Source organism: Pistacia vera, unplaced genomic scaffold (genome assembly GCF_008641045.1).
Source record: "Pistacia vera cultivar Batoury unplaced genomic scaffold, PisVer_v2 Contig797, whole genome shotgun sequence".
NCBI lineage: Eukaryota > Viridiplantae > Streptophyta > Magnoliopsida > Sapindales > Anacardiaceae > Pistacia > Pistacia vera.
The window spans coordinates 100,326-111,981 of record NW_022196664.1 but is presented as its reverse complement, the minus strand read 5'-3'; the positions used below and the strand labels follow the sequence as shown (position 1 = coordinate 111,981).

Here is an 11,656-nt window from a genome sequence, read left to right as displayed (position 1 = left end):
GGCAAGCTAAATGATGAAGCAAGGAGAGACACGACCAAGTGGTGCGAGGTCCACGGGGACCAGTACATAAAACCTCAGATTGCATTGCCCTACGGTTGGAGGTCGTTGCACTATTGAAGAGAGGACATCTCCGAGATCTGTTGATAGATAAAGGGAAGAGTACCATCAGCCAGAAAAGCACGAAAGAAAAACTCCACCTCCGCAGGAACCTACGCCAAAAGGATTGCAATATCATCAAGAGCGTCAGAGATCAGTGGGTTAAGTTACTCGTCAACCAAACGCTACGCCAGAGCCAATAGCCACCATGAAATACATCTATCCACCCCTCTCTCGGTCACATTCCTACCAGGTAATTCAGTTCGAAGACGACGAGCCGGTTACCCTAGCAGTCCTTCACCATGATGCTTTAGTCGTCTCCCTCCAGACGCCAACATTCTGGTCAAGGGGTATTCATAGATGGGGGATCATCAGCAAATATTCTATTCCTTGAAGCAGTAAAGACTATGGGAAGGAAGAAGCAAACATCAACAGAAGGCCAACCCTACTGGTTGGGTTCAGTTATGAGTAGAAGTTCTCCACGAGAGATCATCATTCCTATCTATGCCAGCGGAGTAAACAAACAAACCCTTTTTCTAGTGATCGACTGTCCTTCACCATACAATGTTATCTTGGACGACCTGGATCCACGACATGCAAGCGGTCCATCCACTTTCCACCAAATGATCAGGTTTCCTACCAAATGGGAGTTGAGAAATCAAGGGCGACCCGAAAGCTTCCAGAGATTGTTACAAGAATGCCTTCAATGGCAAGGGTAACGCTTCATAGTAATTACAGTCCCATCCAACCCCTCGACCGAGTCGGATCAACCATCTATGGAAGAGTTAGATGAAGTACAAATACATCCGAATGACTCCGAGAGAAACACACACATAGGTTCCCGCCTCAGGCCGAGACAAGAGAGAAGCTGATAGAATTCCTCAAACAAAACCAAGACTATTTCGCTTGGTCCCACGCTGACATGACAGGGATCAGTCCAAAGGCAATGGTCCACCACCTCAAGGTAGATCCGGATCACCAGCCAGTGAAGCAAAGGAGAAGGAAATTTGCATCAGAGCACAACCGGATCGTCAATGAAAAGGTTGAAAAGCTATTGAGCAACGGTATGATTAGAGAGGTCACTACCCTGAATGGTTGGCAAACATCGTGGTTGTAAAGAAAAGAACAGAAAGTGTAGAGTGTGCATCGACTTATGGACTTAAACAAAGCGTGCCCTAAGGATCCTTCCTAGCTTCCACATACGAAATGATGGTTAATGCGACCGCAAGCCACGAGCTCTTTAGTTCATGGACGCTTTCTCAGGGTATAGCCAAATCTTGATGCGCCCGGACAACCAAGAGAAGACAGCCTTCATCACGGAGAGGGGAACCCACTGCTACAAAGTGATGCCATTCGTCTGAAGAACGTCGGGCCTACCTATCAGGCTAGTCAACAGGATGTTTGCCGAACACCTCGGACACTATAGAGGTTTCATCGACGACATGCTCATCAAGTCCCTGATAGCGAACAACACCTTTACCACCTCAGCCAGGCATTCGCCGTCTAAGAAAGTATAACATGAGTTGAATCTAGCCAAATGCTCATTCAGCGTCTCATCAGGTAAATTCTGGGATACATGGTAACTCAGAGGGATAGAAGTCAACCATGACCAGATCAGAGCGATCCTCAATATACCATCCCTAGCTTGCATCAAAGACATCAGCACCTTGCAGGACGAGTAGCTGCCTTGAGCATTTCATCTCCAGATCTGTCGACAAGTGCCACCTTTTCTTCCACGCACTAAGAAGTCCAACAAGTTCGAGGGACCCCTTTTGCGAAGAAGCCCTGCAACAATTGAAAAGGTACATGATCTCCCTCCACTCCTTTCCAAGCCTGTGGATGGGGAAAAGCTTACACCTATCGCAGTCTCAAAGACTGTTATCTCAGTAGTGTTAGTTCGGGAAGAGGAGCGATTTCAAAGAAAAAAAAAAAAACCTTTTGCTAGATAGATGAAACCATATTATTATTATATTAGTAATTCTCTAATCAAAACGTTCTTATACTATTTATATCAAGATCAACGTAAATATCATTTGATTAAACATAATCTTGATATAATTAATATTAGAATATTGTTAGGGTCAAAAAATGTCCTCGGCCCTAATGGGAAAATGTGCTTGGCAATGAGGAAAAGACCAGGCCCAATCCCGATGCGGCCCAAGCCAGAACTCCCCGGATAAGGCCCATTTGGTATGAGATGCAGTCAGTCCAAACCATCTAGACACAGGCCTTCTAATCCCAGTACGCTTCCTGGACCTATGGTCGAATTCAGAGCCCATGGCCACCTACGGATCACTTTCCTACTCAAACACTGATAAAGTAGTGCACTACCATCCCAACTCCTCCAAGGTCTGTGTTAGAGTTATACTTGGACTCCCTTTCACATCACGATAATGGGGGCCAAAGGATAAATCCCTGGAGGAAACCGATTATTACGAGAACTCCCAATCCTGGTAGGATTGGGAGATCAGACAGTCACTATTTAAACAGAGGCCAACCTTCTCACAAGGCAGATTACACTACATCTTCCGACCTCGGAGTTCTAACTTGAGAACTTCACATTACAGCTATAGTCACAGTCCCCGACTAGACTTCTAGTAACTTTTCTACTCCCTAGCCCTCACTAAATCAACCTCTTTCAGCCTTGCTGACTTGAGAGTCGAAGTACCTACGGCGAACACCACCCCAGTGTTTTCCGTCGCTTCACGTTTGTTTCTCTACGTGTGCTGGTACAGCAGATCGCTAGTGGCCTCAACCTCACGGGATCAATCCTTCTTTCCGTACAGATAGATTTTTTCGTCTACAGTTTGGCGCCCACCGTGGGGCCTCTAGCAATCATTCGGTTAAACAAACCCTGCTACGTAAAGGAACTTTCCATGGTTGACAATTTTGACAACGCTAACCCTAGCCTCGAGGCCAAAGTGGAGGCTCTGACTGCCTTCATGCAGTAGAACTCGGATAATGTGGTTGCATTGGAAGTTGAGAACACTACTTTCCAGACCGAAAATGCCTCCATCAGGGTTGAAAACTAGTCTCTAAAAGTGAAGGTAAGTCAGTTTTATGACTTAAGCTTCTACCTTCTCAAGTATTGCCCAATCGATTTCGTGCCTTGGTTCCATCTATGCAATCTTTCCAAACCCCAGAGCCCAGACCCGTGGCCTCAGATAAAAGGTCGTGTCAACTATGTTCATCGGTGGTAGATGATTCGGTCCTGACCCATGGAGAAAAAGATCTGCCAATGGAACCCCACTTGGCCAAACCACCTCAATCATAAGATCAAGGCGTCCAAGTGACAGAAAGCCCACTCCAACAAGAACCACCCATCTTAGCCATCCCACCTCACCTCCAGTCAACCATCCCTACACAAAACCCATTCAGCTTGGCTCACCCTCGCAGGTCAAACGGCCACCCAAACCAAACCATCCTGCTCGAGTCCATCCATCATGACGGACCAAGCGAGTACCAAACAACCCCCTAACTATTCATGTAGGACGAAACACTCGATCAGTTACAATGGGAGTTATCCAACCGGAGGGAATGAACGGTGATCCAAGCTCCCAGACGGTACATGAAGGAATGATCCACCAGGCTACACCATGTGGAATGACTCAACAAAATTTGCCGAATGCCATGGCCGACCAAGTCAAACGGGATGACCTAGTGGTATCACCCTCTCCCATGGAACAGATTCTGGCTAAGAGACTGTCTGATGTAGAGGCAGTGATGAGGCGCATACCAAGAATGCCGATCCCCACTAAGAAGAGCAGACGCCATTACCATGCCGATTCACCTTTTGTAGACGCGATCGCCCTAGCTGACATGCCCCACAAATTTACTATCCCTAGCATGAAACCTTATGACGGCACCACCAACCTAGATGATCACATAGCCTCGTATAAGTAGCAAATGTTCACTGTGCCGATACCCCAAGCACTGAGGGAAGCCTGTATGTATAAGAGTTTTGGTTCAAGCTTATCTGGTCCATCACTTCAGTGGTACACCGATCTCCCAAACGATTACATCGACTCATTTGCACAACTCCCCAACACCTTCTTGGAGCAGTTCGCTAGCAGGAAAAAACTCGAGAAACTATCGGCTAATCTATACCGAGTATACCAGAGAAGGGGGGAGCCACTGAGAGAGTATGTCAGCAGATTCAACAAAGAGAAAATTTTCATCCCTTCTTGTAACCTCGAGACAACTGTAGATGCCTTCAGGAAGGGTCTCCTCCCAGACGAAGAGTTATACAAAGAGCTGACAAAGCTTGGCTGCACCACAATGGAAGACGCCTTGGCCAGAGTAGTGATTCAGATAAGGTGGGAAGAAGATGAGATGAATTGGGCAGTACACACCAGGTATGACCCAAGGCGGAATGATAGAAGGCTAGAATTTAGATCGATTGAACCCGGTCACCAACCCCCTCCTCGCAACTAGAACAGAGTAAGCAAACCATATGATCGCTAGCCACTTAGAACCAACAACAAACCAATTGGACCAACCCGATAGAAAATCCTAGAGTACAACCTCAACGTCGAACCAGCCTAGGTGGTGGCGATCATGAAAGGAATGAGATCTACTGTTAAGTGGCCAGGCAAGCTAAATGATGAAGCAAGGAGAGACACGACCAAGTGGTGCGAGTTCCACGGGGACCATGTACATAACACCTCAGATTGCATTGCCCTACGGTTGGAGGTCGTTGCACTATTGAAGAGAGGACATCTCCGAGATCTGTTGATAGATAAAGGGAAGAGTACCATCAGCCAGAAAAGCACGAAAGAAAAATCTCCACCTCCGCAGGAACCTACGCCAAAAGGATTTTGCAATATCATCTCAAGAGCGTCAGAGATCAGTGGGTTAAGTTACTCGTCAACCAAACGCTACGCCAGAGCCAATAGCCACCATGAAATACAATCTATCCACCCCTCCTCTCGGTCACATTCCTACCAGGTAATTCAGTTCGAAGACGACGAGCCGGTTACCCTAGCAGTCCTTCACCATGATGCTTTAGTCGTCTCCCTCCAGATCGCCAACATTCTGGTCAAGAGGGTATTCATAGATGGGGGATCATCAGCAAATATTCTATTCCTTGAAGCAGTAAAGACTATGGGACTGGAAGAAGCAAACATCAACAGAAGGCCAACCCTACTGGTTGGGTTCAGTTATGAGTAGAAGTACTCCATCGGAGAGATCATCATTCCTATCTATGCCAGCGGAGTAAACAAACAAACCCTTTTTCTAGTGATCGACTGTCCTTCACCATACAATGTTATCTTGGATCGACCTTGGATCCACGACATGCAAGCGGTCCCATCCACTTTCCACCAAATGATCAGGTTTCCTACCAAATAGGGAGTATGAGAAATCAAGGGCGACCCGAAAGCTTCCAGAGATTGTTACAAGAATGCCTTCAATGGCAAGGGTAACGCTTCATAGTAATTACAGTCCCATCCAACCCCTTCGACCGAGTCGGATCAACCATCTATGGAAGAGTTAGATGAAGTACAAATACATCCGAAGGACTCCGAGAGAAACACACACATAGGTTCCCGCCTCAGGCCCGAGACAAGAGAGAAGCTGATAGAATTCCTCAAACAAAACCAAGACTATTTCGCTTGGTCCCACGCTGACATGACAGGGATCAGTCCAAAGGCAATGGTCCACCACCTCAAGGTAGATCCGGATCACCAGCCAGTGAAGCAAAGGAGAAGGAAATTTGCATCAGAGCACAACCGGATCGTCAATGAAAAGGTTGAAAAGCTATTGAGCAACGGTATGATTAGAGAGGTCCACTACCCTGAATGGTTGGAAAACATCGTGGTTGTAAAGAAAAGGAACAGAAAGTGTAGAGTGTGCATCGACTTTATGGACTTAAACAAAGCGTGCCCTAAGGATTCCTTCCTAGCTTCCACATATCGAAATGATGGTTAATGCGACCGCAAGCCACGAGCTCTTTAGTTTCATGGACGCTTTCTCAGGGTATAGCCAAATCTTGATGCGCCCGGACAACCAAGAGAAGACAGCCTTCATCACGGAGAGGGGAACCCACTGCTACAAAGTGATGCCATTCGGTCTGAAGAACGTCGGGCCTACCTATCAGCGCCTAGTCAACAGGATGTTTGCCGAACACCTCTGGACACTATAGAGGTTTACATCGACGACATGCTCATCAAGTCCCTGATAGCCGAACAACACCTTTACCACCTCAGCCAGGCATTCGCCGTCCTAAGAAAGTATAACATGAAGTTGAATCTAGCCAAATGCTCATTCAGCGTCTCATCAGGTAAATTCTTGGGATACATGGTAACTCAGCGAGGGATAGAAGTCAACCATGACCAGATCAGAGCGATCCTCAATATACCATCCCTAGCTTGCATCAAAGACATCCAGCACCTTGCAGGACGAGTAGCTGCCTTGAGCCATTTCATCTCCAGATCTGTCGACAAGTGCCACCTTTTCTTCCACGCACTTAAGAAGTCCAACAAGTTCGAGTGGACCCCTTTCTGCGAAGAAGCCTTGCAACAATTGAAAAGGTACATGATCTCCCCTCCACTCCTTTCCAAGCCTGTGGATGGGGAAAAGCTTTACACCTATCTGACAGTCTCAAAGACTGTTATCTCAGTAGTGTTAGTTCGGGAAGAGGAAGCGAAGCAGCTACCGGTCTACTATATGAGTAAGTCGCTCCTCGACGCAGAAACACGGTACAGTCAGTTGGAGAAATTGGCCCTTGCACTCATCCATGCATCTAGGAAGCTCAGACCATACTTTCAGTGTCACTCCATAGTCGTACTCACTTCCTTCCCACTCAAGAACATACTACACAAACCAAAGTTATCAGGCCGACTCACACAATGGACAGTAGAGCTTAGTGAGTTTGACATATCATATCAGCCTTGTACTGCTGTGAAGTCCCAAGTATTGGCAGACTTCATCGCGGATTTCACCCTGTGCACCACCGTCCAAGCAAAAAGAGAGTTATTATGCCTGAACGATGGGTCACCTTCCAAGTGGACCCTCTCAGTGGATGGCTCAAGCAACACGAATGGCAGCGGGCTCGGGCTCGGGCTCGTACTGACTACACCAGAGGGAGACTCATCTAGTGGGAAATACGATGTGGGTTCAAGTGTACGAACAACAAAGCCGAATATGAGGCCCTTAGCGTCGGACTCTCACTGGCCAAAGAAATTAGAGCGAGGAGATAAGAGGTAAAGTCCGACTCCCAGCTCGTGGTCAACCAGCTGCAAGGTACTTCCTAGGCACGCGACTTGAAGATGGCTGCCTACTTGAACCTGGTCAAGGAATTGTAGGCCAAATTCGAAGAAGCCTAAGTCCCAAGAGTGGAGAAGTCTCATGCTGATGCCCTAGCTAACCTCGGCTCAACCCTTCAATGTTCTTCCCAGTCATCCATCCCTCTGTTATTTCTATAATGGCTAGCCAACTGGAAGGAATAACCAGCAAACAATACGCCTAAAGAAGCAATGGATATAAAGCTGGCTGACTGTTGGATGACCACGATAGTGAAGTACCGGGAACACAAAGAGCTATAGGCTAACAAAAACAAAGCTCGCCGCCTGAGAGCGAGAGCTGCCAGGTTCACCGTATATAAGGGCCAACTCATTAGGAAATCGTTCTCTGGTCCCTACCTTAAGTGCACAAGCCCAAAAGAGGCCAAATGTGTTCTCGCCGAACTCCATGGAGGCGACTGTGGAAATCATGCTGGGGGACACAGCCTTGCACACCGGGTGATCACCGCTGGGTACTATTGGCCAACCATACGCACTAATTTAGCTGCTTATGTTAAGAAGTGCGACAGTCATCAGAGGTTCGCTCATGTTTCACACCTTCCACCCAAGCGACTCTACTCCATCCTCACCCCTTGGCCCTTCATGAAGTGGAGAATGGATATAGTAGGAAAGCTACCGACCGCACCTAGGCAACGAGTTTTCCTGTTGGCTATGACAAATTACTTCACTAAGTGGATTGAAGCCGAAGCTTTCGCACAAGTCAGAAACCGACAGGTAAAAGCTTTTATCTGGAAACATGTCATCTACAAGTTTTGGATACCAAAGGAAATCGTCACCGACAATGGATCCCAGTTTATCAGTTCAGGCTTTAGGGATTTCTGCGACATGTGGGGGATCAAACTTAGCTTTTCCACACCTCGCAACCCCTAGTCCAACGGCCAGGCCGAGTCATCAAATAAAACCATCATACAGACCTTAAAAAAGCAATTGCAGAAAGCGAAGGGTGCATGGGCAGATGAGCTACCTAAAGTCCTTTGGTCCTATCGAACTATAGCTCGCTCGTTAACAGGCAAGACCCCATTCTCCCTCACATACGGTTCTGAAGCAGTCATCCTAGCTGAAGTATCATTTCCATCCACCAGGCTCCAATGGCCGAACAAGGAAACCAACGGCCAGAACCTTTGCCAGAACTTAGACACCGTCGACGAGCTACACAAGCATCCGCAATGCTATCTACTAGCAGCAGGTCGCCCGACACTACAACCGGAACGTCAGGATCAGAACTTTCAAAATAGGTGATTGGGTCCTCTGCAAGGTCTTTCAAAACACTAGGGAGATCAATTCTGGCAAACTCGGCCTGACTTGGGAGGGTCCCTACAAGATCATCAAAGAAGCGGGGAAGGGTGTCTACTAACTCCAGACTTCGGAAGGCAAAGACATCAGCAATAGTTGGAATGCAGTCCACCTCAAACGCTACTACTTTTAGGTGAACTCATTCATTTACATGTTTGTTTTCTTTTTGTTTTTTTTTTATTTAAAAGGGATGAGTGGGCCTATCCACCTCCCTATAGACAATCGGCCTTATGGCCCAAATTTAATGAAGTATTATTCAGAAATTCATATATTCGGATCGACCCTTCTCGATCAAATGATTTTTACACCTTTGGATTGACCCTGCTCGATTCACAGAATTACACCTTCAGATCGATCATGCTCGATCCATAGAATTACACCTTCGGATTGGCTTGCCCCGATCCACAAAATTACACATTCGGATAGACCCTACTTAATTCATAGAATTACACCTTCGGATCGACCTTGCTCAACGCATGGAATTACACCTTCGAATCGGCCTGCCCGATCCACAGAATTACACCTTCGGATCGACCCTGCTTGATTTACGAAATTACACCTTCGGATCGACCTTGCTCGATCCACGGAATTACACCTTCGGATCGGCCTGTCTGATCCATGGAATTACACCTTCGGATCGACCCTATCCGATTCACGGATTTACACCTTTGGATTGACCCTGCTCGATCCATGGAATTACACTTGCGGTTCGGCTTGCCCGATCCACTAGGGGTGTGCAAAAAATCGTTAACCGAACCGAACATGCGAACCGAACCAAATCGAACCAAACCAAACCAAACCCGAAAATTCGAGTCGGTTTTGGGTATTTATTATGTGATACCCGAATTTTTGCTTCGGGTATCAGGTAGTTATTTTAAGAAAACTAGGTACCCGGTACCTGGTTTAGTAAGAAATAAAAAAATAAAAAACCTAGTTTTTAAACCTATTTTCCTTTAACTTTCAAAGAGCAAGAGGCAAAAACCCCAAATCTTAAGTATTTAAGTTATTAAATTAAAAGTTGATTTAGTATATGGAAGAAATTGTATTCACAAATTCAAATTTGAAATGTAAAAATTAAAATTCATGCATACTCGGTTTTTGACCCAAATATTAGGGTACCCAAAAAATCGGATACCCTTAAAAGCGGTTCGGATTGCGGGTACTCTTTTAGGTTTGGGTACCTAGTTTTCAGGCAAAACCGATTCAGGTACCCGGTTTTGCACAGCCCTACGATCCACGAAATTACACCTTCGGATCGACCCTGCTCGATCCACAGATTTACACATTCAGATCGACCCTGCTCGATCCACGGAATGATACCTTCGGATCGGCCTGCTCGATCCACGAAATTACACATTCGGATCGACCCTGCTCGATCCACGGATTTACACCTTCAGTTCAACCCTGCTCGATCCATGGAATTTCACCTTCAGATCAGCCTGCCCAATTCACAGATCTACACCTTCGACTGGCCCTGCCCGGTTCATGAAGCTACAATCCAGACAGCCAGACCGAGTAAAGGGTTCTTACACCTCAAAATCGACAAGTCATCGACCCAGCCTAGCAGAGAGTCTACACGACTCAGCCACTGGGCCGCACCAAAATCACAACTCAAGCATAAGAGTTAAACCCCTAATGCATCTACGAACAAAGAAGCAATCAACAACTCAATTCACCCGTCAAGAAAGCATAAAAAACAGAACAACAAGTATTAACATATAAACAGCCTCAAACGGCTCAATTCAGAAATACAATAAAAGGTACACATGCTAAGAAAGGGCATCACATGCCCCAAAATACACGAGCAAAGTAAAAATAAAGCTAAGTGTCATCGATGTGAGTTGTCTCTCCTATCTCCGACTCGGTCACCCCATCACTAGCACCAGTACCTACCCCTGCAACCTGGTCGCTCACATCCCCAGTAACCGATGGTCCTGGCTGGCTAGCAAAATCGAGCACTTGTTCATCAATCTGCTCCTCCGTATGCTTAGCCCCCTTCTCCAACATCTCCTGCATGAGCTGAATGTCTCATCCGGATTCCAGTGAGAAGTATTACCGGCCTTGTAATTGAGCATAAGCTCCCCATTGGGCCCTAATAATGGCATCATCATCAATGGTGAGGCACTGCTCCTTGAGGGACTCAACCTCTGCAATCTTCTCGGCTAACTCTCTCTTTAGCCTTTCCAACTCACCCTCGGTCACCTTCAGACGCTGTTGGCTTTCCTGCTCGACCTTCTGGGTTGCCGCCTCCCTCTAGCATAAACTGGTGTTCGCCTTGGGCACATCCTGTATCCTCTTCTCCTACGCCACTACGGACTTCCTCAAATGTAGACTGCTCGTGAATGCCTACACAACAAACAATTTCATCAGTATAAAACCACGATGAACATAATAAAGTAAAACTTCTGCCCTACTGGCAAACAGCAACGGGATACCCCCAGTTAGCGGCCGCGACTGCCCCCATCTAGTTCAAACGGGTCTCGTCTAGAGGTGGAAAACATGGGCCGGGTTAGGCGGGCTAACCTTAACCCGGCCCGTTAAAAAGAGGGCTCAAACCGGCCTGCCTAATGGCGGGCCGGGTTGAGCCCAACCGCCAACAAACCCGGGCGGGCCGGGTTAAACAATGGTAACCGGCGGCCGCCGGGTTGCTAATTTGTCCTCTTTGCAAGAGGCCCGAACCGGCGGGTTGCCAGCTCGCGGGTTGGCCCAAAAAAAAAAAAAAAAAAAATGTAAATATTTTATTTTTTTCAATTACACTTTTACCCTTGAAATCTAGCCGTTTTATAGCCGGTGGAGGGGTCTTTTTCGTCATTTTCTTTCCCTATTTTTTCTATAAATTGGACCTAAACTCTCATATTTTTCTCACAACTCAAATTCTCTCATTTTCTCATATCTCTATTCTAACTCTATTCTCTCAACTCTCAAGTCTCAATTATTCATTTATTCTCTTAATATTTTGTTATCAA

The 11,656-nt window shown here is 46.6% G+C and overlaps 1 protein-coding gene across 1 annotated transcript; it reads left to right on the top strand.

The window, feature by feature from the left end:
* The first annotated feature begins 4,653 nt into the window (after positions 1-4,653).
* LOC116117039 lies at positions 4,654-5,265 on the top strand. Its single transcript, XM_031403072.1, has one exon. It carries the CDS (start codon positions 4,654-4,656, stop codon positions 5,263-5,265), a length of 612 nt encoding a protein of 203 aa, XP_031258932.1.
* The last annotated feature ends 6,391 nt before the right edge of the window (positions 5,266-11,656 follow it).

Bases quoted from the DNA above. Each gene is read 5' to 3' on its own strand.
- LOC116117039 (XM_031403072.1), top strand. From the start codon at position 4,654: ATGAAAGGAATGAGATCTACTGTTAAGTGGCCAGGCAAGCTAAATGAT.